At 48.4% G+C, this 27934-nt stretch overlaps 1 protein-coding gene across 5 annotated transcripts in view; it reads left to right on the forward strand.

Moving 5' to 3' along the window:
* Positions 1-3387: 3387 nt before the first annotated feature.
* SAMD4B (sterile alpha motif domain containing 4B) overlaps positions 3388-27934 on the forward strand; it is a 37468-nt gene continuing 12921 nt past the window's right edge. For 2 of the 5 annotated variants that reach the window (XM_057533910.1, XM_057533913.1), the window contains exons 1-4: positions 3388-3543; positions 15388-15444; positions 16703-17105; positions 26624-27094. In XM_057533910.1, the coding sequence (XP_057389893.1) occupies positions 16910-17105; positions 26624-27094 (667 nt within the window). In that variant the 5' untranslated portion in view covers positions 3388-3543; positions 15388-15444; positions 16703-16909. Of the gene's footprint in view, positions 3544-9443; positions 9763-15387; positions 15445-16702; positions 17106-26623; positions 27095-27934 lie in introns of all 5 variants that reach the window. The other 3 variants (XM_057533911.1, XM_057533912.1, XM_057533914.1) reach the window with 3 other exon arrangements.

A 27934-nucleotide genomic window follows, 5' to 3' on the forward strand; every position in this document is an offset into this window, starting at 1 on the left:
AACAGTCAGGTGTCCCAGGGATCACTCCTCGGTCCCCTTCTCTTTTCCATCCATCTTCCTGTCTTCCTGATAGCATCAGTTTCTTGGTTTTCAAAGGGGATACCTTAATTATTTCTCCAGCGGGGCCTCTCCCTGAACTCTAGGCTCTTATATCCAACTGTCAGTGTGACATATCCATCTGGATGTCTTAGAGTCACCCTTGACCCGTCTCTTTCCTCTGACGATGTACCTCAGAAGTTGTCAGCTCTGAACTTCAAAATATAACCAGAACTGGTCTACCTCTCCCCCTCCACAGCCCATATTCTTCTGCCTGAAATCTCACAGCAGCCTCCTGTTTCTCTGCTCCTGCCCCCCTCTCAACACTCTATTCTTCATAGGACTGTCAGAGACATCCTAAAAAAACCCAAGCCAGGAATTCCCTGGCTGTCCAGTGGTTAGGATTCTGTGCTTCCACTGCGGGGGGCACAGGTTCGATTCCTGGTCAGGGGAACTAAGATTCCCGCATGCTGTGCAGTGTGGCCAAAAAAAAAAAAAAAAAACAAGCCAGATGACATGCCTGCCCTCTCAAAAACCCTCTCATGGCTCCACTATTATTTGGGTGAAAGCAAAAGTCCTTATAGTGGCCTTAAAAACTCTAATAAATCATCTGCCACGACCCCTCCTCCATTACCTCTTGGACCTTGTCTTTCAATACTCTCCTCTTTGCTCACTCCTCTCCACCCACACTAGCCCCTTTTTGGTTCTGTGAATGATCCTGTCACCGGGCCTTTGCACTTGCTGGCTCCTCTTTCTGGAACCCTCCTTCCTTCATGGTTCATCCCTTCACTCCTTCAGATTTCTGTTCAAATGTCACCTGATCAAACGTGCTTTTCCCCATCTAAAACAGTGCCAACCCCATCTCTCAATCCCCTTAGCTTGCTTTTTCTCCATAGAACTTATTACCAAGTTACATTGTAAGTATTTATTTATTGTTTCTGTCCCCCCAACTAGAAGGTAAGCCTCATGAAGACAGGGATTTTTGCCTGCCTCGTTCACTGCTGAATTTTTAGCGCTTGGAGCAGTGTCTGGCACACTTTAGGTACTCAAGAAATATTATTGAATGAATAAATGAACCAGCATCCTTAGAGCACAACCATTCTATATGGTGTGAAAGTTGTTGCTTAAATGGAGGGGGTAATGCTTAGGGTTTGTGATATTCCCCCACTCTGTTTTAAAATGGCCTTTCCAGGCTTCCCTGGTGGCGCAGTGGTTAAGAACCCGCCTGCCAATGCAGGGGACACGGGTTCGAGCCCTGGTCCGGGAAGATTCCCACATGCTGTGGAGCAACTAAGCCCGTGCACCACAACTACTGAGCCTGCGCTCTAGAGCCCGCAAGCCACAACTACTGAGCCCCAGTGCCACAACTACTGAAGCCCGTGCGCCTGGACCCCATGCTCCGCAACAAGAGAAGCCACTGCAATGAGAAGCCCGCGCCCTGCAACGAAGAGTAGCCCGTGCTCGCCACAACTAGAGAGAGCCCGAAAGCAGCAACGAAGACCCAACGCAGCCAAAAATAAATAAATAAAAATTTTTTTTAATTTAAAAAAAAATTTTTTTTTAATAAAAATAAATAAAATGGCCTTTCCTCACAGCGTCTGAGATGCCATGTTTTCCTGGTTTTCTTCCTCCTCTCTCTCTGGCTGCTCCTTCTCAATCTTTGTTGAAAGTGTCAATTCCTTTGCTCAAACCTTATATGTCTCCTCTTCTCAAGGTTCTGTCCAGTCCTTGTCTCCATTCCTCCTTCATACCCTCCGCAGGATAGGTCACTAACTCCCACAGCTTCAATTACCATCTTTGATCATCCTCAGATCTTGGTTTCCAGCCCCAATTTTTCTCTTAAGCCCTAGACCCAGGGGTGTGGAGCCGCCTAAACCCTGATGCTGGGTGGCACACACTGGGCTCAGCATCTTCCTAACCTGCTTCTCCTTTGGGTCTCCTTCTCAGGGAAGCCCCTAATCCCCCCAACCTTCTAGCCAGAGGGCCTCGTCTTGGACTTCTCCCTCCCTACCCCTCTGCGGCCACCCAGTCCCAGAGCAGGTTCCCCGGGCCTCCTGGGCATGCATCCCTGCCACCCACTCCTCCTCCCCTCCCCACAGTCCCACCCTGGTGCAAACGCCCCTCTCCTACCCCAGCTGCCTCCCTGGACTCCCTAGCTCCAGTTCTATTTCCTCCAATCCATCTTCCATATAGAAGCCAGAGACATCTTTCCAAACCCCCACTGACTCTCCTTGGCTTGAAGCCCTTCCATGGCTCCTCAGTGTCCTCGGGACAAATCCAAACTCTCTCAAGTGGCCAAACTTTTGGCCGCGGTGAACTCTATGTTCCACTCCGACTGCCTTTCTTTGGGTTCCTCTAACAACCACGCCTCTGTCACCTGACAGCCCGCTCTGCTTAGTTCACGCTGATCCAGGACAGTGTGCGGAATGAATAGGTTACAACAGTCAGAGCAACAACTCCCACTTATTGAAGGCTTTGCGCCCAGAGCTTTATCAACATATTATTTTTTAATTTATTTATTTTATTTATTTATTTATTTTTGCCTGCATTGGGTCTTCCGTTGCAGTGCGCGGGCTTCTCATTGCGGTGGCTTCTCTTGTGCAGCACAGGCTCTAGGCGCGCGGGCTTCAGTAGTTGTAGCACGTGGGCTCTAGAGCCTAGGCTCAGTAGTTGTGGCACACGGGCTTAGTTGCTCCCGGACCAGGGCTCGAACCATTGTTCCCTGTATTGGCAGGCGGATTCTTAACCACTGCGCCACCAGAGAAGCCCTGCCCAGCGCTTTTAAATGCTTCCTCTCTTTCAATTCCTATCTGAGAGAAGAAGCAACAGGCTCAGAGACGGTTGCGGTGGGAAAGCTGAGACTCCAGCAGCCGGAGCGGTTACTTGCTACCTGGACGGTCAACCCTAGAGCGGAGCGTGCAGACGAGGCGCACAGCTGGACCTTGAACGCCAGAATCAGGAATTGTGACTTAGCTCGAGGCCGCTGAGGTAGACGCGCGCGAGGCTGCCCCCTGCGGGCCGGGAGGCCCAATCCCGGGCTCCGCCGGGCTCCGCCGGGCCCGTTGCCCGTGGCAACGCCGCGCGCGCCCCGCCCCTTCCCCGCCCGCCGTGCCGACTGCCCGTCAGCCGCGCAGCCGGCCAATCCCACTGAGCGGGGGGCGGGCCTCGTGAGCCTCGTTCAACCCCCGCGGCCCCCTTCTCCGCTGGGACCCCGCCTTTCTCCGCGCACACCTCCCGCCCTTCGGGCTTCCCTCGCAGCCCGTTGGCGGGCGCACCGTTCCTCACCGCGGCGTCAGCTAATGCCGGCGCGCGGCAGTCCCGTCGGGGCGGGGCCAGGGGCGGTGACGCACGGCGCGGTGACGCAGCGCGACGGCGGCGGTGGCGGCGGCGGTGGTCGGTGCGGGAGGAGGGAGGGGAGCTCGCGGGCCGGAGAGGGGGCGACGGCAGTGGCGGAGGCCTGAGGAGGCCCGGGCGGCGGCGGCGGCGGCGGCGGCGGAGGCCGAGGCGGTGAGTGGCGGGCAGGGTCGGGCGGACGCGGGGCGGCGGCGGGTCGGAGCGCGCGGGGCTCACCTCGGGGCGCCCCAGGCCGCGGGCGGCCCCGCCCCCTCAGGGACCCCGGGAGGCGGCGGGCGCGGAGCGCGGGCCTCCGAGGTCCCGACCCTCGAGAGAATCTCCCACACCCATTCCCCGAGTCGCCCTCACAGGCCGCTTCTCGAGCTTCTCTCCGAAATTCTCGCCCCTCGGGGTGGCCGGGGGGCCCGGCAGCAGCCTATCTCGTGACCCCCCCAGGTGTACCTCAGACACGTCCCTGGAGGGCACGCCCACAGACCCCCCCGAATCCTCCCGAAGTCCTCCGTCCCCTCCCGCGGTGCGAAAGCCTTCCCGAGAGGCCACCCGTGTTATTTCCACGTCTGCTCCAGACCCCGTCCTACGCCTCAAAAATCTTCCTCAGAGAACCCCCGTCTGGTCCCAGATCCCCTATCCTCCTTCTCCGTCCAGAAATATTCCCCCGGGGCCACTCCTCATATTCCAATGATATGTGTCAGATATCTTCTCCAAGAACCTCCCTCGCAAGCCCTAAAAATCTCCTTCAGATCAGAGATTCCCCGAAATCCCCTCCAGACCCCGTACATTCCAGAAATCTCCCCCAGCGACCTACTTCGCACATCCCAACAGTCTCCCCCAGACTTCCTTCTCACACATCCCAAGAATTTTCCCTCCCACCTACCCCCATACCAGAAATCGCCTTGGAGATTTTCCACTCATAGCCCCCAAATCTCAGAGCCCCTCCCCCTGGAATCCTCCAGAATGCCCCTGATGTCCCCTGAAAATCTTCCTCAGAGACTCTCTGAAATGGCCTCGGATCCTCAAAACTCACTTGGAGCGCCCCCACCGCCCCCCTCCCCCCGCCAATCCATCTCCCATATACACTCCGCCTTGACATATCCCGAAAGTCATCCCTTTGGCCCCTCCCACAGGTCCCCAAAATCTCTCCCAAAGACCTCCTCATGTTTCTCAAATCTCACCACCCTGAAATGCTCTAGAGATCACCCTCAGATACCCCAGAAATCTTCCCCTGAGACCCTCCTCACTTATCCCAAAACTCTCCTCCAGAGATTCCCTGAAATCTCTGGAGAACTCTTCTTCCACATTCCACAAGTCTCTTCCAAAACCCTTTTTTTGTATCCCAAATCTCCTAGTAACCCACACAAAATGTTCCAGAAATTGCTTCCTCAGGATTCCAAAAGGTTTCCTTATAGTTTCTCTCTGATATTTTCTAGAATCGCTCTTCGAATCCCCCTTTCAAAATCTCTCCTTCTAGACCTACTTTCAGATGAACTTTCTTCCTCACAACCCCTGTAAACCCTAAGACCCTCTCTTCACGACCCCTCTGAGATGCAGGTTTTCAAGACCTCCTCCTGTCTTCACAGAGACCCCAGCAACCCCCTTGAGCCCTCTGAGATACGCCCTTGAAATCCCTCCCAGAGACCCTTCCAGCACAGAGACCCTTGAATCAGCACTTAGAGACCTCCTGCCTTACTATGAGACTTTTCCTGGATAATTCCCTCCCTGAACTCACCCTCACAGCTTCCCTCAAATCCTCTAGAACCATCTGTAGAAGACCCCCAGCACCAACCGGCTCCTTTTCTTAGAAAGTCCCAGAATTTTTTTTTTTTAAACCCTCTACTCTGACGTTCCCATATTCCCCCACCCGAAGACCCACCTTCCCCGTATATCCTATTGAGACCTTTACTCAGAGATTTCTCATCTGAGCTCTTTGAGAGTTGTTCCTAAAAAGGTGTCTGTCATCCTACTCCAGTAAATCTGAGATCTCTCACAGAAGACCACACCTCCACAGACTCCCTTTAGAGAATTTTCTCCAGAATTGCTGTGCATCAACAACCCCAGCACTTTGTGAGACTTCCTCAGAACACTCTCTCAGATTCTCCCTCTGACATCCCCAAGAAACCTTATTCAGGGCCCTGTCAGATATACCCCTTTTAGAACCCCCATTTACACCCTCTCATCTCCTCCATTCTCTTTCCTCTGAAATCAACTTAGAGATCCTTCTCAGATCTGAGCCTCCTTCCCCCATTATCCCACCACAGGCCCCTAGCATCCTACAGACTCCCCCTCTCAAGAGCCTCTATGTCCCCTTTTATTAAACAGATCCTCAAGAGATACCCTCACCTCTTGAAATCCCAGCCCTCAGAGATCTTTCTCTCAGACCATATTTCTTAGGTTCTATCTTCATAGACCCCTCCTCCCTTTAGATCTTCCCTTCAGAGAGATGGAGTGACCCTTAACACCTTCCTTAGACTCTTTTTTTTTTTTTTTAAGGTTTTTATTTTTTTGGCTGCGCTGCAAGGCTTGTGGGATTTTAGTTCCCTGACCAGGGATTGAACCCAGGCCCTCGGCATTGAGAGCATGGAGTCCTAACCACTGAACCACCAGGGAATCCCCACCCTCCTTAGACTCTCCTTGAGGACTCCCCCGATTTTCCTCTCTGAAGCCTTCTCCTTCCTTTTTCCATTTTGAGGGCCTCCTCACAAAAGAATCCCTCCCCCTGTAGTAGTGGTTCTCGAAGTGTTGTCCCTGGACCGGCAACATCAGCATAACCTGAGAACTTGTTAGAAATGCAAATTCTTAGGTCCCAACCCAGACCTGCTGAATCAGAAAACCTAGGGGTAGGGCCCAGCTCTTTTTAGGAACCTTCCTGGTGATTCTCATGCATGCTCAAGTTTGAGAGCCACTGCCCTCTAAGAGGATTTCCCTTTCCCCACAGAAAGCCCCGCTGAAAGATATCTCAGGGTATGCCTCTGTGCCCTACTGCCCACCCCCATTTTCCTGGGAGTCCCCTTTGTGAAGTACCTACCTTCCAGAAGATTCCTTACCCTCTTTGAAAGGTTTCTGGCTTCTCCACAAGGTTACCCCACCCTCTGAGCAATTACTTCATATTCCGCCTTTGAATGGTTCCCTTTCAGATCTTCCTCAGCATTTTCTTCTTCTGGCTTCCCCTCCACCCCTCCATACCATCCCCTTTCTGTGCTTCTGCTTCAAGTTGCTCCCTCCTTGAACACACATGTCCATCTCTTCTCCTTATCTATTCCTCATCTATTCTCCACATAGGCACCCTTGCCTTAAGGCACCTTCCAGTCTTTTCATTCTCTGTGTCTTACTGCCCAGAGCCTTCCATTGTACTTCTTAGAGCACCGCTCATCTTCTTCCTTGTAGTTTTTCATGTACTTGTCCACTCACCCTCACTGGACTGGGAGTTTGGAAAGTACCAGGATGTAACTTGTTCTTCTCTGAATCCCACAAGCTAGGATCGTTCCCTCTGTAAGTTATTAGGAATCATTGGCTCATGGGCAGCTCTTCCTGCATTTGGTCAGAAATCTCTGAGTTCCTTACTCTCACTCCCCATTCAGGTTCAACACACCTTACCCGCCACCTCCTCTCCTCTTACCTCTTTTATTCTCTCTACTCAGCTCCTTTTGCCACTCCTCCTAGGAGAGGCTGCCTTCCCCACCTTCTCTCATCTGGAACTTTTCTTTGTGCTGTTTCCTGATTCTTAGCTACCCCACGTCCTATTCCTGGGAATCTGCCTCACCCCATCCTAGTTGGCTTCTCAGCCCTCCTCAGCCTTTGTAGGTCTGGGGCCTCCACAGGGCTCTCAACTTTCTCCAAGGGTTTTTGTTTCTCTCTAAGTTTCAGAAGAATAAACAGATCACGAGGTAAATACTGGGGCTGGCCTTCAGGGAGCTCACAGTACAGTAGAGAGGTTGGGCAGGTACACGGGGCAGAACGTGAGGTACAAATTATATACTGTGGAAATTTGGCAGTGAGAGAAGGCACCCTCTATCTGGAAAGACTTCATAGAAGAGGTGGTATTTGTTCTGGGTGCTGTTCCACAAGAGTTGGGATGAGGATGAGTGGCCTTCCAGGCAGAGGAAGCAGCTTATGCAGTGGGTGAAAGACAAGAAAGACTCTTCATCTCTAACCCATGGCATCTCTTCTCTTCACCTAAAGGACAGAGGTGAAAGAAAACAGATCTCTTCCATCTGCATTGTATTTGCCAGTTGCACTTTAGTGACCCACAGAGTAATAATGTTAATGACCACTGTTTATTGAGTAATTATTATCTGCCAGTCACTGTTTAAGTGCTTCACATGTGTTGTCTCATCTCATATTCACAGGAACTCTATGAGGTAGGTAAACTGTGATTATCCTCATTTTACAAAGGATGAAATTGAGGACAGGTGGCACAAATAGAAGGTCTCTGGGCTCTGTCCGTCCCAGGATGATGGTGTCTGGGGTCAGAGAGTTGGATTTTCTGTTCAGATAGGGTTGGGTGCAATGGGGCATTGTAGTGTAGTGATTAAGTATGCAGACTCTGGGGCCAGACAGGATTTGCATCCCACATCATTGCTTACCCCCTGTTTTGTGACCTAGGACAAGTTATTGAACTTCTCTGGTCCTTAGTTTCCAGAGTTGAAAAATGAAGGTAATAATGATCTCTTACTTCATAGAACTATTATAAGGATTAAATAAGTTAATGTGTATAAAGTATTTAGAACAATGCCCTGTATATAAGTGCTCAGTTTTAGCAAAAAAAAAAAAGTTCATATCAATCAAGACTCTAAAGATATAGGTGACAGTACGTTAGCTCAAACTGGTTTAATAAAAGAGAATTAATTGGCTCATGTTACTGAAAAGTCCAGAACTAGGATGGCTCTAGACCTCCCTGCATCCAGGAGTTCAAACAATCTTCCTAGTAATCTCTCCCCATTTCTCCACTGACTTAGCTTCATCCTCAACTGGTTTCTGCTTTGTGACAACAAAGATGACCCTCAGCAACCGTAGGCTTAAACCCTACCTTCTTAGCAGTCTCAGTGGAAAGAGAACTCTTTCCTGAGAGCCCCAGTTTGAAAACAGTTTCCTCTCTGAATAAGTGTGAAATGGTGACAGAAGATCCTTTGAGACATGTTTAGGTGAGCGGCGCTCTTAGAGACTCTCTTGCTTGCTAAACCGGATAGGACTGTGATTCCATCCCATGACCTTTCTGAGGGTTGATGGTAGTCCCCATCTTCACTGTTCCCCAGCCCCAATCATTCTCTTCTCTATGGTCGTTTGGATCCAGAGAGAGTTTATGGCTGGTCTGACCCCACCAGACTTTCCTTTGGGATCTCACTGGGAGAAACAGGAATGAGATGACTGGCCTGGTTTGGTTATAGCCTTGGGGTAGTGGAATCCAAGAGTACTCATGTTCAGTTCCCTACCTCAGCTTTGGGTTTCTAGGGCTCAGAACTTTAGAAGAAGTTAAGTAGATTACTGTGAGTAGAGTTTTGTTTTGTTTGTTTTAGGGTAAATTTGTTGAATAGAGTCTGGTCGAGGGCAAGTAACAGAACAGCAGTGTAGAGTGTGCACATCTCAAACATCTCCAGCAATTAAACAATTTATGAAAGCACTTTTCTAGGTACTGGAGATACAGCAGTGAATGAAACAGTCAAGGTCTTAGAGCTCTTGGGTCTTATATTCTGATGGAGGGAAGATATATAAACAAAAGAAATCAGATAGTGATATGTGCTATGAAGGAATTAAAACAGTGGGAAGGGGGTGGGAGGTTGGCCACTGTACACAGGGTGGTCAGAATTGGCCTCTTTGAGGAGGTGACAGTTGAGCCTGATAACCTGAAAAATGAGAAGGCACCAGTTGTGGGGAGATCTAAGAGCTGGGCATTTTAATCTAAGCATTGTTACATGTGGAGAAAGGACTGCTGCAAGGTGGGGAAATTTTTCACAGATGCTTACTGAGGGTCTGTTATGTGCCAGGTACTATTCTAGGAATTGAAAATGTAGCCGTGAATAATACAGCCACAGTCTTCCTTTCCCTCGTGGATCTTACAGTCTAGATGTTTCCGGAAGAGCTGCAGCCTTTGAAGAAACACTTTTTGACGACGATATCAGACCAAAGACTCCTTCCTACTGGGGAGATGAGGAAGATTGGGGCACACATGAACCCAGATCTGATTGATGAGAAGGAACCAACCATGTGATGATCTGGGGAAGAACATTTCGGGTAGAGGGGTCAGCCAGTGCAAAACCCCTGAGATGTGTTCAAGGAACATCAAGGAGATCGGTGTGGCTGAAGCATAAGTGAAGCAGAAGGGGCAAGGGCTTGGAGTGGTTGACAGAGGCCAGATCATGTGGGGCCTTGTGGGCCATGGTAAGGAGTTTACATTTTCACGTAAGAGCATTGTGAAGCTATTAGAGGATTTTTTTTTTTTTTTTTTTTTTTTTTTGGCTGCGTTGGGTCTGTTGCTGCGCACGGGCTTTCTCTAGTTGTGGCGAGTGGGGGCTACTCTTCGTTGCGGTGCACGCACTTCTCATTGCAGTGGCTTCTCTTGTTGCGGAGCACAGGCTCTAGGCGCACGGGCTTCAATAGTTGTGGCACGTGGGCTCAGTACTTGTGGCTCGCAGGCTCAGTAGTTGTGACTCATGGGCTTAGTTGCTCCGCGGCATGTGGGATCTTCCCGGACCAGGGATCGAACCGTGTCCGCTGCATTGACAGGCGGATTCTTAACCACTGCGCCACCAGGGAAGTCCCTATTAGAGGATTTTTAAAGCAAGACAGTGACATTCATTTGCTTGTTTGTTTGTTTGTAAAGAAAGTTCACTGGTTTCTGCAAGGAAAACAGGGACAAGAATGGAAGCAGGAGGCAATACATTTGTCCAGATGTGAAAAGATGATGACTTGAATATGGTGGTGGTAGTAAAAATGGAGAGATACAGATACATGTTCCATGTTGAGAAAATAGGAGTTAATGATGGGATTAGAGAAAGAGGAATGAATCCAGGATGATGATACTAGCTAATAACTCTGTGAGGGTATTTATTGCCTCATAACACTATGAGAGTAGGTACTATTATTAAACCCATTTTACAGATGAAAAAACAGACACTGCAAGGTAAAATCATTTGCCCCAAATTATGCAGGTTTCCCAGAGCTCCCCAGGCTCTGTTATCTTCCAGGAGGCCCTGCCTGGCTTCCCCCCTCCTCTCCTTCCCTCCTCCAGGACCATTCATACAAAAGCCTCATTCTTGGCTGAGGCAATAATATACATATTTTGTATACATATTTCAGGAGTTTCTGAAAATAATGGTTGGTTTTCACAAGAGAGAAGTTGGGCTCCCTTGGCTTCTGACATTCTCCTGTTCTTCTCAAGTTGGGATAGTGAGTTAACCTTAGGTAACTAGCCTATTACTTTACTCATGAAATGAACAAGTTCCTCCAAGGCCTATGTGGATGCTGTAGAAAGGCTAGGGATAGGTGGGAAGGCTAATAGGACCCTCCCGTTATTTGTCCAGAGATGTTGGCGTTAAAGGGTGTATGCTTTGGTCCAGCTTTCCAGGCAGTGGAAGGGAACTTATAAATATGTATAAATATATAATATATAAACTTATATATATAAACTTATAAATATATATATATATTTATAAGTTTATATAAATGTAAATGAATACGCTGTAGCATTATTTGCAGGAAGAAGCAAGAGCTCTAAAGCCAGAGTGCTTGGCCTTAAAAGTCTCAGCTTAGCTGTGTGCAGTCTTGGGTAAGTGACTTGACCTTCTCTGTGCCTCAGTGTCTTCATCTGTAAAGTGAGAATACTATTATATACATATATATATTTATATTTATAGCTTTTGAGATCAGATGAGCTCATCCACGGAAAGCTATTAGCATAAGGCCTGGCACATGATACAATAATATATGATGTGAAGACATTTGAAGCATCATGCTAGGTGTTTTTATATATATTCTTTCATTTCATTCTTACAACAAGCTTCACTGAAGAAGAAACTGAGTTACTTGCCAAAGGTCAACACAGCAAGTTAGTATCGGTAGGAGAGCTCTGGTTCAGCCAGGTCTCCACAGTGCTGCTTGTGGATGAGGAGAGCTGACCTCCAGAGGCGCCTCCTGTATGTGGGCTGCTTTTCACTGGGGCCAAAGAAAGAGTCCAGTGGACAGTTTTTCCTGGAACCTCTTAGCCAATTGTTGACTCCATTTCCCACCCTCCAGGGTTAGAAGATGCTTCTCAAGAAGGTTACTTGGTCTCTTAGAGACCAAGTATGGCAGCCATATTGTTGGACTATTTGAAAGACTTCACCATAGGGGTTCCCCTCTAGTGTCTTTTCTCAAAGGCAGGGAGTCATTTTTGGTCACTTAAGTGAGAGACTAGAGCAGCAGATAGAGACTAGAGCAGTGGTGAATTCTCTTGTATGGGAGCAGTCAAGGCTTAAAGTTGAAACTTTAAGTGGTAGAAACCCAGCTCAAACTGACCTCAACCCAAAAGGAATTTATTGGTCCATGTAACTGAAAAGTCTGGGATGGGGAGGTGGGGTGAGAGGCTTCAGGCTAACTGGAGACAGGTCTTCAAATGATGTGAACAGGTCTCTCTTTTTCTCCCCTCTTTTGACTCTGCTTTCATCTGTATTGGCTTCATTCTGAGGTAGGCCCTCACTGTGAGGTAGCAGAAGTGGCAACCAGGAATATCAGGAGATGTTGTATAATCTGAGCAACCCTAACCAAGAACTTATTTTCCCCAATATTTCCAGCAAAAGTCCAGGGAGGCCTTTCCTTGGCCAGGCTTTATTACTCCATGTATGCTCCTAGATCCAAGAAAGACAGTTAATTCTCCAAAGGGAATTTAGGGGCCTGGTACCAGAAGATGGGCATGGATGTTTGGCAGACAAATCCACCAGAATCCATCATAGTAATTTGCTACCACATTAAGATGTCTTCAAATAGTCAGGGCTGATGCCTCTTCCCTAGCCAATCTCACCAAGCCAGGTCTTCCTTTCTCACTGTTGCCAAGCACGCAGGAGAGGAGGTAGCTGGAGGCCTCTGGCTTTTTGATGGAAGAAAGCCATCCAGTCCTCCTCTCCAGTCACCATCCAGACCAAACACCCAGCATTCTTCTCCTGTCCAAAACATAGGAACACTTCCTTTAGGGATGATTTTTATTGAAGTATAGTTGATTTACAATGTTGTGTTAGTTTCTGGTGTACAGCAAAGTGAATCAGTTAAGTGTGTGTGTGTGTGTGTATTCTTTTTCATATTCTTTTCCATTAGGGTTTATTACAAGATACTGAATATAGTTCCCTGTGCTATACAGTAGGACCTTGTTGTTTTATCTATTTTGTATATAGTAGTTCGTATCTGCTAATCCCAAACTCCTAATTTGTCCCTCCCCTAATAGTATATTCTTAAAAGTGACTGTTTGTTACCTAAAGCCCCAGTGTTTCTTGAGGACTGTCCAAGCTATACTTGGGCACTAGATCCTCTCTACCAATCATGTTTCCTGAGCAGTGGGGTGGCTTAAACGTGTAGGACCTTCTCTAGGCCCTCGAGAGGGATGGTTATCGGACTTTTGGTCTTATCACAGTTTGTGTCTATCTGGTCTAAGGACTGCAGGCCACAGGCTTTGTTTGTTCTGTATAGTGGTTCATTGTTGCTCTTTTAATATGGATTATTTTCCAACATTTAAAAATGGGGGAATTTTATTTAAAAATCCAGATTTCTGGCTCCTCTTTAAAAATATATATAATAATCTAAGATCTAACAATACTGGACCCAAATTCCTACATGGCAGCAGCTGATTAGAGCTAAATAGTAACTTCTCCCTTTAGACAGGGTGTGTGCTTTCCAGCTCACCATAGTCCTCACCAGCCTGCTCCATTCAAAACCTGGCCTTGTAAGCATCATGTTTGAGATCCTGCTGTGTCCCAAGGCTTTGCTTCTAGCATTTGGCTCGGGGGAAGAAACTGGATTAATGTTCAGTCAACAGTTTATTTAGGGGGCACAGTGCTGTTGCTTGGGAAAAGTAACAACCCAGTAAAAGTGTTTATAGGAAAGAGTGTGCACAACTTTGGTCTGTTTGTGGATTTGGTCATCTTTTTGCCGTAAACGCTGTTGGCATAGCAAACCTCCCATCACAGTTGTTCCCTCTGAAATAGTAACATGTCCTTCTATCTTATGAGTTGCCACCCAGTGAAGGAATCCCTCCCACTCCCAAGGGATATTCATCCAGCCTCTGCTTGACCACTTCCAGCAGCCAGGGAGCTTATTACCTCCTCATATGGCAGCCAGTTCCATTCTTGGACAGATACATTATTTTAAAATTCTTCCTTATGTTGAGGCAGCTGCTGTCTCCTTGGGACTGAAAGCCACAAAATGCTGGAGCTGGGAAGGGAAACTGATTTTTTTCAGGCACATGAGCTACCACTCATCCATCCTGTATCCAGGGCAAACATTGATAATCAATCACATTACTCTTTCTCACTGAGCCAGAAAGTAAAATGCAGCCTTAATTTTTTTTAAATTAAATTTATCTTTAAAAATTACAAAAGTAATATGTGTTCATTTGCAACTAGTGAAATAGTACAAAGTTATATAAAGAGAGTGTTAATAATTCCTCCTTCTCTCCAAGGTAACCAATATGAACAGCATACACATTTCTCTACATACATACATACATAGACATTGACATATGAGATATTTAAGGGGTTTTGTATATGGCTCTTTTTTTTTTTTTTTCATTTTACAAAAATGGCATCATTGTACACATTACTATGTACTTATGGACATCCCTCCATCTTGGTAGTTAAAGATCAAACACTATACTTAGATATAAATACATTGTTTGTATGCTGCTATCAAGATCAAGCATATTTTTAATTACTACATAACATCCCCTTGTATGAGGTATGCTCCAATTTATTAATCATTCTCCATTGATGGATATTGCCATTGCTTCATTTCTTCAGTACCCTTCTCACTGCAGTGTTCCGGGCAGCCACTACCAATCGATTGGAGTTAGCCTGTGAGGTAAAACCCATTTGTCATGTCTGATCCAGTCTCGCTCCTTATCTCACACATTCTAGAGAAGGGAAGCAGAGTAGCTCAAAGATTAAAGTGACAGAGTGGCTGGGGCAAGACTAGAACTGAATTTTCTTGACTTTCAACATTTCCCGTATCTCATGTTGCCTCTCACTTAGAGCCATCTACCCTGTTTCTCCTCTGGAGTAAATAAACAAATCTAATTCTTCTTCTGTGTGCTACGCCTTCAGGTATTTGAAGTCAGTTATGCCATTCCTCCTGAGTCTTCTCTTCCCCAGGGGAAATTTCCCCAGTGCCTTCAAATTTTTCTCTTAGGGCAAGGTTTCCAAATCTCTTTACCATCCTTTGGGCGATTCCTTCTATCATCTTCTCCCCAGGGGCTGTAGAAGTCCCAAGTGTGGCTTCCATGCTCACTTTCATTTATTCATTCAATAAATATATATTGAGCACCTTCTAAGTCCTAGTCACTGTTCTGGGCACTGCGCAACTATATAGCTTGCATTTGTTGGGAAGAGAGAAACAACAAACAAAGATAAGATGATATCTGAGGGTGCCAAATTATATAGAATAAATGAAATAGCATTAATATAATAGAGTGACAGAGAGAAACTCCTTAGATTGGATGGTCAGGGACGATCTCTCTGAGGAAATGACACTGAGCTAAGACCTGAGTGACAAGTAGAAGCCAGCCATGCATAGGTCTGGGGGAAGCCGTGGATAGGTACAAGTGAGCAAGAACGTGGTACACACGGAGGTTGGAGGGGCCACCAGAGTCTTGCAGGGAGCCCTGTAGGCATTTTATTTAAATGCAGTAGGAAGTCATGGGAGGATTTTAAGCCAGGGAGGCAACATTTGATTTGTCTTTTGAAAAGATTTCTGGGAGGCTTGTTTAGCTGGGAGCAAGGTTTCATTACCCCCTCACACACTTTCTCTTGTTTCTTATATCCAAAGGGATTGACAGCCAGACCAGTTTGCTCTGTTCAACTGTCCCACTGAGGATCTATTGAGGTGAGTCACAGCCATTGTCAGGTGTACCTCAACAGCCCTCCTCAGCAGGAGCATGGACATTCAGGGAGATGGCAATAGCTCCCTAAAACCTAGCCCAGCAGGTTCAATGGGTCTTTGTATGGAGTTCTCAGTCCTCTTGGCAGCCAGAGGGAGATGGAGCCAAATGTGGTTTGGGGATGGAGCCAAGAGCACTGGTTGCAAGAGAGACAGAGGGGAAATGTGAGTGGAGACCTGGAGCAGGATACACTTAGAAAAAGCCTTAAGAGTAGTGTCCAGAAACCAGTCAGCTGAAGAATAGGCCTGTTGTCTGCCCAGTTGACACAGCTCCTGTGTAGTTCCTGCCTGCTAAAGGAATTTGGACACTTTCTTGCTTGGGAGTTTTTAACATCTGATGTGTCGCCTTCTCAGGTTGGTATCCTCTTGGCTCTTAGGAGTCTGAGTGACAAGCTGCCATCTCTGGGAGCCAAGGGGACATCGCAACCTAGAGGACCTGGGTCAGGAGTAGCCTTCAAGGGAATGAAGAAGAAGTGAGAGATTCACTTCAGAACAGGGATAGGTGGGATCTTAGAGATCAGAGTGGGAGAGCTGGGTTGGAACAGATGAGATCCCCCCAGCATGTTGGAGATCTTTGAAAAGGACCTCTGCCCCTACGCTCAGGCACCCAGTTACTGATCAGTTAGCTATCCACATACCTGAGATCTCCACCAGGGTCACCACGCACCTGTATCCTAGCCTTGTGGGTCTTAGCTTGAAATAATACAAAGAGTCCATAGGGTCCTTTTAGCAGGCGAGCAGTCACTCTGCCCAGACCCCTGAAGGAGGTGACCAGAGACCAGCAAGGAAAGGGCATGTGCTCAGCATCACATGTCTGCTTAGTCATGTCACCTGGGGCCAGGTCTCCATTAATTCAGATATTTTGCCACAGTGTGCAGTGTCTCCTATTTCCCATCTAGAATATCTTGGCAACTTACTCTCTGCTTTAAATCCACTTCCTTTGGCCCTGTGACAGCCAGACCTGAGGGGAAGCATCTTCTCCTTTGTCTGGGTCTCTGAGTCCCAATCAAGCCTTTTCTCTGGATCTGGAGATTGGAGGGAGAGTTGGTTTAGTATCTGGTTAGCTTCATCTTTCTCCCAGGAGCTCGGCAGAGTAGGTGCCCTGAAAGAGGAAGGCATGAGGCCTCCTTACCCCTTCAGCCCACACTCACCAGGCCAGTTCCAGCCCCTTCATTCTCTCTGACCTCCTTGCTTCCTTTTCCAGGAGCCTGGAGAGGAGTGGCTAGACCAAGACCTCCCCCGATGTGAGCAGGTGTCCTCCTCCCTGCACCACCCATTGCCACCACGCCAGGGAACATCCTCAAGCCCTGGCCCTCAGGGGAGAGGTAACAGGAGCCCGCAGCCGAGACCATGTGACGGCGCTGGCCCTTGCCACCGCCGTCCCCCCCACCCTGGCCCCAGGCCTGGCACCATGATGTTCCGAGACCAGGTGGGCATCCTCGCTGGCTGGTTCAAGGGCTGGAATGAGTGTGAACAGACAGTGGCCCTGCTGTCACTTCTGAAGCGGGTCACCCGCACCCAGGCCCGCTTCCTACAGCTCTGCCTGGAGCACTCACTGGCGGACTGCAATGACATTCACCTGCTGGAGTCGGAGGCCAACAGTGCTGGTGAGTCTCCAGAGATGGGAGCACAGCAGGAGGGAGGCCTGGAACAGGAACAGATATCAGGTGTCTGAGGAGGCCTACCCAACAATGGCACTAAGAAATGTGGGTTCTAGGCTTGCTGGTAGGTGAGGAGTCCCTGACCTCCCAAGTTATCATCATGGCTCTTCTGGGGCTTTGTTGCCAGAAATCCTCAGACATGGAATGGGGGACTCCTGGGGGAGTGCAGTGCAAACTGGAAACTACCCATAACAGAAGAAGGATCACGTAGGGTGGCTTGTCTGGGCGGCTAAAAGGAACAGACTAAAGTCATTACCTATGAAAGGGGGACGGAAGGTGAGCATTATTTCATTTCTCAAGCTATGGGACATCAGACCTAGGAGGGAATTTTAGAACTCTTCCAAAATTCACATGTCATCTTATACTGTTCTTTATCCCCTCAAAGGTAGGTTGCTCCTAAGGCATAAACAGCTTCAAGAGAGTTTTGAATTTAGATATAGTCCGTATCAGTTTCCTGAACACTCAGTAGAGAAGTGCTCTTTGTCCCACGAAGTTGACATTGTGACGGGTGAGCTAGGCTTCTCTAGAACCTCTCCCTCAGGCCCCAGGTATAGCTAGGAGTCAGTCCAGAGAACCATCTCAAGGGGCACTGCTGAAGCCATTCTGGCCTTCTGGGCCTCCACAAGGCTGGATGGAGAGGTGTTGACCTAGGTGACGGGTGGGAGTGATGGAGGCCAAAGAAGACGGGGAGTACGTGCACCTGAAAGCTAGCTGGGGAGGGGACCCCAGGACCCCATGTAGCATGTGTCCAAACCTTTCCCATGTTCTTCCTCAGGGTAACAGTTCACATTGAGTCCCTACAACAAGCCAAGTACTGGTTTTACTTGTATAGTAACTTTGAAAACAGTGTTCTTTGGTGGCTCTAGAGTCAGACTGTCGAGGTTTAAATCCCAGTTGTGTCACTTGCTGTATAATCAAGTAACTTCACCTTTCTGAGCCTTGGTTTCCTCATCTTTAAAATCAAGATGATAACTGTGTTTCTGGGTTAGTTACGACCCCTCTGAGAACAGTGCCTGGCATGTAGTAAACATTCAATAAATGTTAACTGTTATTTTTATTGTCAGTAACTCGTTTAGTCCACACAACAGCCTCATGAGAAAGGTAGTGTTGTTGTCTCCATTTTATAGGTGAGGAAATCAGCATGGGCTGCTAGGATTGGGATTTGGGGACCCCCAGAGCTGCTTCCTTCCTCCTCTTCTCAGGCCTACCCGTCTTAGCAGCAGTCACCTTTATTTTTCTGAGTTTTTATGTACAATTCACAGAAGCACCATGGCTGTAGAGGAAGACAGTTCCTCAGGCCGGGAATCATCAGCTTAAGTCCCTGTCTCGCAGACAGTGAGCAGCGGGAACCCAGCTTGGCTTCAGCAAGCTCAGACCTCAGCCATTTCACAACTCTCCCATCCTCCCCACCAGGGAGGGTTCCCCTCTGCTCTGGCACCAGGGCAAGGGTTCTGGGGTTGTGGTATGGCTCTGCCCGTAGTGTAGGGGCTCCTTTGGGGCAGGCCAGTGTCTTAAGAAGCTTGGTCACACGTCCCCACCACCCCACCCTGAGCAGGGAGTTGGGTGAGCACTGGGTGCCAATCCTTGCTATATATCAGAATCACACTCGTGCTTACTGCTGTTTATTTATTAGAGCATTTTTAGTTTTTGCTTTTGTTTTCAAAATTTGTGGTAAAATCAAACCATATGAAAGGTAAAAAGTGAGGTTCCCTTCCAGACTTCCACGTTCCCAATTTGTGTATGTTTTATGAGATATTCTGAGCATGTATGAGCACATACAAGTTCTCCCTCCAGCTTTTTCATTGTTTTGATTGTTTTAGCACACAGAACATTGCACATATTAACCAATTTGCTTTTTTCACTTAACAGTATAACTTGAAGATCATTCCATATTCAGCACATACGTGTATACCTCATTGTTGTTAATGGCTGCTTGATTGTAAGAATAGTAAGGTAACAGAGCCTGACCTGTGTATCAAGCAGTGCTTTACCTTTATTACTTGTAACCCTCACAACAGCTCCGTAAGGAAGGTCTTATAACTCCCCCATTTACAAACAAGACTGAGGTCTGCAGAGATTAGTGGCTTGCCCTGGGTTGTACAACTGGTCAGAGGTGGAGCTGGAATTTGACTTTAAATTTCTTCCTCTTGATCAGTAGGCTCTACTGCATGGTATGTTTGGTCTTACTCTTACAAGCAGTGCTGTAATGAGTACCCTTTAAGCATCTCTAGGATAAATTTCTAGAATTCTGTGGGACTGCTAGTTTGAAGTTATGTACGTTTAAAGTATTTGTTGTTACCACATTGCCCTTGAAAGACATGGTACACTTTATACCATGGTATACTTTATGCCTGAGACGCATCTCAGACAGTTTACATTAAGGTCTTGTGGTTAATACCTGTCCTTGAGAACTGCTGTGGAATGACTTGACTGGTGAATGAATATATGAATCAAGGTCTTTAGCCATAGCCCTATGTCAGGTGGTGAGAAGAAAACAAGTTGGTACTTAGGTGGATGGAGAGTTAGGGAAAACTTAAAATGAGGGAAGAGAGGGAGGGCCATGGTGTGTTCCAGAGTCAGCAGGAAGCCTGCCAGGATTAGAGCAGAGCATGACTGGAGAGAGAAGTGATCACAGAGGTAAATCCTGTGGGGCCTTGAACGCCTCTTCCTAATAGACATGGGGGCTCCAAGACTGCGTCTCCTGTCTCCCTCCCAACCTCAGGTAGAGCAGCTGCCCTGCCTTATTTGTGAAGGAAGGAGCTGCTTCCTGGGCTTGGAGGCCTGCATCCTTTTGGAGGGCTTGGAGGAGCTCTGCATCCTTTGTTCATTACGGCTTTCCCATCCCACTGTGCTTCCCAAATTTGCATCATCACAATCACCTGATGGGGGAGAATGTGACCTAAAATCCAGATTTCTGGGCCCCCAACCCAGACCCACTCAATCAGAGTCCTGCGAGGATAGGCCTGGTAGTGGGTACCCAAGTTCTCCTGCTGACCAGGCAGTTTGAGAGATGATGCTCTACTGATGATTCATTTGTCATGGGACATGAGAATAGGAATCAGGACATCCAGGAGTTCTAGATCAAGCTCTGCCACTAACACCTTTTGTGACGTGGGCTAGCCCCATCCCTCTTGGGCCTGAGGATTCACTAGACAGTACGGGGATTGTTCTAGATACTCTCCAAGTACATCAGTAGCCCTTAGTATTTTATGGGGTGGGCCCCTCAGCAAACCTGTCCCTCCTTCCCACCAAGATGCACACTTACCCCACAAACCAAATCTTCAGTTCAGTTGGTCTACCAATTCTGGATAAGGGTTGCCTATTACAGGGTCTGAAGCTCTTCTTCAGCTTTTCAGATCCCGTCAAGCCAGGAGGGCTGAACAGTGAGGCAGATCCTCTGCCTTTTTCTGGGTTTATACTCCATGTCCCACCCATCCAACCCTGCTACTTCCTTCAGTTCTCCCAGGGAGACCCTGGGTTCAGGTTTGGGTCAGAGCTGCCTACCCACCCATCTCCTTCTCAGAAAGGGCCAGGGAATGCAGAGAGCTCAATCTTGGTGAGTGGGTTCCAATGCTGGCTTCATGTCAGAGTCACTTCATAAAAGGAACCTGAGGCCTCGGTCCTATCTCCAGAGATTTTGGTGTTTTTTAAGCTCCCTACTTGACCCTTGTGTGCATCCAGTGGAGAACTACTAGTCTTGATGCTGACACTTGATTCTGGGTGGGCCCAGGAAGGTGGTGAAGGTACTGTCACATGACCTACTGGGAGTGGAGAGTAGGGGGGCATGGAAGAGGCTCTGGTCTGGGCTGTCCCTTCCTCTCAAGCAGCTAGGAGGGTGTAGGGAAGTCCCCCAGCCCGGGCAGCCAGCATTGGTTTCATGGAAGCAGAGTCTGAGATAAAACCTGGGAACAGAAGAGCAACACCCAAGGGTCTCTGGAACAGGGAAGGAGAAGCCCCAGGTTTCCCCTTGTCATTATCCCTGTTCCTTCTCTCAGTGCAGTCTTCCCTACCTACTTGGAGCTATTACAGTAATCCTACAACCCACCCCACTTCCCATGCTGACTTGGACCAGAAGGGTGGGGCCGGGGAAGCTGAAATCTCCTTCCCTCCCTGGTCCTATAGCTTCCTGGGCCACATTTCCTGCATTTCTTCCCTCCACCTGTCCTCTGAGTCAGAGTCCCCATATCCAGCAGGTTTAAGCCCTGCCCTCTCTGGCTCATCGAATCTGGGTGGGGAAACCGAGGTCAAGAGGGGGCTGTGGGTGAGTGAGTCACCCAAGCTCAACTCTAATGCCTCCACCCTCCCCTTTCAAGCTCTACTAACACAGTTCATCCATCAAAAATGTGAGCCCCCTTGCCCTCCCCTATGTTTGTGTGAGATGGGATGAAGCATAGAGGGGCATGTTTGGAGCCAAAATGCATCCCCTCTGGCTGGTGCCTCAGGCTGCCACGATTGTTGCAACAGCCCAGCATGTAAAAATGGATTTGCTCTTATGGCAGTCTCCAAGATATATTTGGCTCCTGTGATTTGCCAGCACCCAGGGTCATGACCTACTTAGCTCTGGTCACCTGGCCAAGGAGAGCACTCATATGCAGTCTCCCTCATCCTCTCTGGAGTCCAGGTTTGCAGCTTGGTGAGCAGCAGTCATTGACATCACGGCATTCCCCAGTCCCCTCCCTCATCCGCCCACCTCCAGAATTTCATCATTGCTTGTTGTGCCTCTAGCTCAGAGGAACTAGAGATGTGTCTGTTTTTGGTAAATAACTGCATGAAATTCCCCACCCCTGTGGGGAATCTGAAGGGGGAGACCCAGATGTGCCCTCCTGTGTGAATTGCTCCCTCCAGCCCCGAAATAGCGTAGGCTTTAGATCTTCAACCATCAGCAACGACAATAATGGTTGAAATGCATGGAGCACTTAACACAGATCAGGTGCTTTGCACGATTGTCTCATTGAATCTTTACAACAACCCTGTGATATAGGGGCTTTTAACTGCCCCCATTGTACGGAAGAGGAAACCAAGGCTCAGAGAGGTTTAAAGGACTGGCCCACAGTTATGTTGAGCTACGTCTTAGAGGCAGAGCTAGATTTTGAATCCAGGCAAGTTTGCCAGTTGAACTTGTACTCTTTACTCAGTATACTCTGCTAGGACATGAGACAGAGAGACCTGAGGTCAAGGGATCCTAGACAGGGCACATTATACACACACAAACACCACTACCTTCCAGGGGACCATCAGGGTTCAGCTGTGCAGGTATTCATTGGGTCTCTGCTGTGCCTCAACTCTGGGCCAGACTTTTCTGCCCTGGGCAGAAAACTAGAAGTTCCATCCCTACCCGTCATCTGCAGCCCCTGCTGGGCTCACCCCAAGGGACCTGAGGCTGTGCAGATTCCTTGGACCAGTTCCAGTTCTCACTGATGCTTTCCAGTGATGGGAGGCCCACCCTTCCCAGTTCACCGCTGTACAGACACATGAACACACATTTCCCTAGGGTCAGCCTCCATTCTTCCAAAACCACTCTCCCCTTTCACTGCAGTAGAACAAGGTCCTTCATTGAGCCCAACCCTTGGGGCTCTTCTGTCATGTCCCCTGGCAGTACCAGAGGAGAAGCTGTGTCCCTTAGCCCTGGCAGTACTCTGGTGTGGGGGAGGGACTAGACAAGGCTTCTCTCTGTCCCAGATGCCTCTGGCTACCCTGCAAGGCCTAAACAACAGCGATTGAGAGCATCAGGGTAGGGCTAAAGGGGTAGGCCAACTCTGCTGGAGGAGAAGGGAGAAAAACACCAATCGTTGAGTCACATACTGAGTGCTTACTATGGGCAGACTCTGTCAGGTGCTTTATATTCATTGTCTCCCTAAATCCTCTCAGCAGCCCTGTAATCCCTCTTTTACAGAGGAGGAGGCATATTGCCCAGGCAACTGTACCACACAGCTGGGATGCAAGTCCTTAACTTTCTGTCCCTAATCTTCAATCACTATATTTCTTCTTCCTTCTCATCAAAAACTGAAAACTCAGGGACTAAGTCAGGGAAATGGAGTACCAGGGAGGTCCTTCCCATGTGATCCAGTGCCAGATGGAGGTGGGAGAGCTCAAAAGGTGAAGGCTCCCTGAAGTCAGGAAGGCTTATCCCACCTTGGAAAGATCTTTAGATATGGAGCTGACCTAAGAGAGAGCTTCGTGGTCATGGGGAGCTAGTTCAGGAGAAGATGGATGGAGGGGATGAGGTTTCCTAGCCTTGTGTGGCAGGTCCTGAAAGGGATCTGGAAAGCCAGGGACAGGGGGAAGAAGAAGATATGCGGCATTGGAGAGATAGTAGAGGGTTGTGGGTAAAAGTTCCTCCCAGTTCTCGAGGCAGAGAGACCTGGGTTCAGATCTTGGCTCTGTCACCTTGGACGTCACCTTCCCAAATGTATTTTCTCATCTACAAGATGGGGATGCTAAAACAAGAGTTGAGGTGAGGATGAAAGACGGTCATGTTCTTAGCATGTGTCTGGCTCAGAGTAAATGATCAGTAAATATCCATTATTACTATTATTATGTAGTGTTACTCTTCGTTCTGTTTTGGCGAGTACTGTGGGCATAACATGACTCTGAATAAATGGATGAACCCTTGAGCACTTTAACAGGGGTTCTCTAGGAAGCTTGGGGCAGAGAGGCCCAGGCAAGAAAATGTGCACTTATATGGCCAGGAGTTGAGAGGTGTATGTGTTTCATTTTCTTAGAGCTACAAATGTAAGAATTAGTTATGTGAATTCCCAAGCCATAGATTTCCAGACAGGTCATTAAGGGAAAGAAATGTGTGAAAAAGGTATTTCTCAGGTTTTTATGCAAGGCTCCCAGTGGCCAGGTGTCCGGTCTGTAGTGTGGCCAGAGAAGACCAGAGGTCCTTGGAATATTAAGCCTTAAGGAAATTGGGTTGAGACACCATCAGAGGCAGAGGGATCCAGATCGGGGCTCACTTGAAATCCAGATGGCTAGAATTCTGAGGCCCTCCTTCTATACATGCCCATTCCCAGCCTCTCTGTTTCCTGGTCCGGGAGTTGGCTTATACCTTGAGAATCTCTGTGGGTATTCAAAAGGAAGGAGCCCCTATAAGATATAATAACCATGGTGTTAGAAATGACAGCTGATGTTTACTGAGGACTTACTTTGTGCCCTACTTTGTGCTTTGGTCTTAACTCATAGCAACCATGCCAGGTAGGAATGATTGTGAGCCCCACTTTACAGATAGAGAAAGTAGAGCTCAGTGAAGTGATCACATTTACATCAGTAAGTAGGAGAGGAGGGACATAAGCCACATCACTGCCTGTTCTTTTTCATCACCCACCCCTCTGGGGTCCTAGCTCTGTTAGGTTAGAACCAGCTCCTTTGTCCCTTTCCAAGACCTCACCAATATCCCAGTAACTCAACTCTCAGAACTTCGGTGTTAGGTGTTTGAAAATCATTACCATGGCTATAGATATGACCTCAGTTGCCCAAGAGTGAGGGCAGAGTTGGTTCCAGTCTTTGATCATTGTCTCTTTTCTCAAGTATTGGTATACTTTGTCCCTTTCCCTTGCCCCATCAGCATTACCTGCCATCCTCCACTCCATTGAGCTAGTCATGGAAGTGGTAACAAGGTTTTCAAGGAGGACAGTCAGTCCTGTAACAGTTCCTTCCTGAGACCTCCTTTTTTTTTTTAATATTTATTTATTCATTCATGCTGTGTCAGGTCTTAGTTGCGGCATGAGGAACCTTTAGTTGCAGCATTCAGGCCCTTAGTTGCGGCATGCGTGTGGGATCTGGTTCCCCGACCAGGGATCGAACCTGGGCCCCCTGCATTGGGAGCGTGGAGTTTTACCCACTGGACCACCAGGGAGTACCGAGGCCTCCTTTATGTGGCTAGCTTGGGGCCTTATTCTTGGGGAGCTCACTTCTGGGTAGAGAGAGGAAGCCTCACTCATCTTCACAGGACAGACAGGCCCTCAGACGAGGGGATGGGAAGGAGACATCACCAGATCACCAGGGCGTGGAGTAGCCACAGAAGGCTTCCTGGAGAAGGGCAGATGTAGGCAATCCCTAAAAGACTTAGAATTTGGATAGGAGGAAGGAGACTGTTGCAGGCTAAAGCCTTGAATCTCAGCCTGAGTATGGAAGCTTGGATGAATATGGCATGGAGAGAGCCCCAGGGAGGATGGGGATATCCTAAACGAAGTCTTTATCTGGAGGAATAAGAGGTGGGGGAGTGCCCTGGAAATGAAGGTGATGTTGGGCTAGGAGCTCTTGAACTTGAGTCCATTGGTGCTGGTTGCCATTATAAGCTCCTGGTCAGGAACATGATATCCTGGTGTGCTTTAGGAAGATCACTCCATCTGGGTGTATGGGATGAGTTGGAAGGGGAGAATCTGGAGGCTGAGTCCAGTTTAAAAAGCAACAGTAAAGGGACTTCCCTGGTGGCACAGAGGTTAAGAATCTGCCTGCCAATGCAGGGGACACAGGTTTGAGCCCTGGTCCAGGAAGATCCCACATGCCGCGGAGCAACTAAGCCCGTGCACCACAACTACTGAGTCTGCTCACCTAGAGCCCATGCTCTGCAATAAGAGAAGCCACGACAATGAGAAGCCTGCGCACCGCAACGAAGAGTGGCCCCCACTCGCCGCAACTAAAGAAAGCCCGTGCGCAGCAACAAAGACCCAACACAGCCAAAAATAAATAATAAATAAATTTTAAAAAAAAAAGCAACAGTAAGCATTTATTAACTATGTTCTATATGCCAGGCCACTTTCCATTCTTTATTAACTCCTTGAATCTCAGAGCAACACTGTGAATTGGGTACTGTAATTATCTTCAGAATTTTTCAGGTGAGGAAATCAGTGCTCTGTGAGGTTCAAGTGACAAAGGTCCAGCTAGTGAGTTGGGGAGTCCAGACCATCTGATTCCAGAGCCCAAGCTTTTTTTTTTTTTTTTTGGCCGAGCCATGTGGCATGTGGGATCTTAGTTTCCAGACCAGGGATTGAACCTCTGCCCCCTGCAGTGGAAGTGCGGAGTCCTAACCACTGGACTGCCAGGGAATTCCTGAGCCCAAGCTTTTAACCACTGTATTCCATTGTCCTCCAAGTCAGGAAAGAGGCTGTTTTGATAGTCAGGGGAAAGCAGGTACAGGCCATGAAGATAAAGAGTGGGGATACAGCAAGAAGAGCAGGCCTGGGGGCAGCAGGAGGGACTCAGATTCCAGAGTAGCAAGTTTGGCTTATTAGGAGTTATAGCAGGTTTCTGAGAGTGGGAGTGATGGAACCAGAAAAAAAATTACTCTGGAAGCAGGCTGAGTGCGTTAGATATCACCTGTATGAGGGACAAGGTCGGAGTCATGAAAGGAGAAGGGAAATGAGATTGGAGCTGAGGGAGCAGGCTATAGGCACCTCTCCTGGTTTTATGGGAGTCCCCCACCCGGGCTCCCCTGACATTCCCTCTTGTCCCCTCTGCAGCCATCGTCAGCCAGTGGCAGCAGGAGTCCAAAGAGAAGGTGGTGTCCCTCCTGCTGTCCCACCTACCCCTGCTTCAGCCAGGCAACACAGAGGCCAAGTCGGAGTACATGAGGCTGCTGCAGAAAGTGCTGGCCTACTCGATTGAGAGCAATGCCTTCATCGAGGAGAGCCGCCAGCTGCTCTCCTATGCCCTCATCCACCCGGCCACCACGCTGGAGGACCGCAATGCGCTGGCCCTCTGGCTGAGTCACTTGGAAGAGCGGCTAGCTAGCGGCTTCCGCACCCGGCCTGAGCCCACCTACCACTCACGCCAGGGCTCGGATGAGTGGGGTGGCCCTGCAGAGCTGGGCCCTGGGGAGGCAGGACCAGGCTGGCAGGACAAGCCACCCCGGGAAAATGGACACGTGCCCTTCCACCCACCCAGCTCAGTGCCGCCAGCCATCAACAGTATTGGGAGCAACGCGAACGCAGGTGAGGAGGTGGGAGTCCGGGAGGCCATGCCTACTTGAAAAGGGTCGGACCGGGCTCTCTCTTCACTCGCTCTGTGTCCCTGGGCAAGTCACATAACCTGTCTGGGCCTCAGCTTTATGAGACAGTGCAGAGGTTGTGAACTGGCATTGCCAGAGCCATTCCTGACCTGCAGACATGTTTTATTGAGCTCAAACTCAACAAAACTTTGGTTTTTGTTTTGTTATGTTTTTAAATAAATTTGGTGATGTAAGGAATTGGGAATTTTCTCCTAAAAATCCGGATTTTCAGCTTCTCTTGAAAAGTCAAAAGATCTGGCAACTCAAGGCCTGTATTCCTGGTGGCAACCGTAAGATGGAGTTGAATATTGGTCACCGCCTTCAGACCCTGCACATGTGTCCCAGTCGGCCTCTGCCCCTACCATCCCACTTTGGGCATGTGTGATAACTGCCTGACTTCAGTTATAGACCATCATAATTTGAGGTCCTTTCCAGCCCAGACATTCTGGATTTTTGTATCTAGCTCCAGCTTACAGACTCATTTCTGAGAAATGTATGTTTGTAAGCCTGTTCGCATAAGATGTAACTCATGCTGCAAGGCATTAGTAATAGTAGGTAACATTGTTGAGCATTGACTGTGTGCTAGATACTTTTTTATAAGCACTTTTCAGGCATGATCTCGTTTAATCCTCATCACAACAATATTATTAGCCCCATTCTGCAGATGAAGGCACTGAGACTCAAAGAGACGAAGTCTTGTATTCAAGGTCACAGAACAAGTGGTGGAACTGGCCAGGGTTTAGACCCAGGCAGTCTGATACCAGAGCTTGCCTCTGACCGCTGT

Source organism: Balaenoptera acutorostrata, chromosome 19, assembly GCF_949987535.1.
Source record: "Balaenoptera acutorostrata chromosome 19, mBalAcu1.1, whole genome shotgun sequence".
NCBI classification, from domain to species: Eukaryota; Metazoa; Chordata; class Mammalia; order Artiodactyla; family Balaenopteridae; genus Balaenoptera; species Balaenoptera acutorostrata.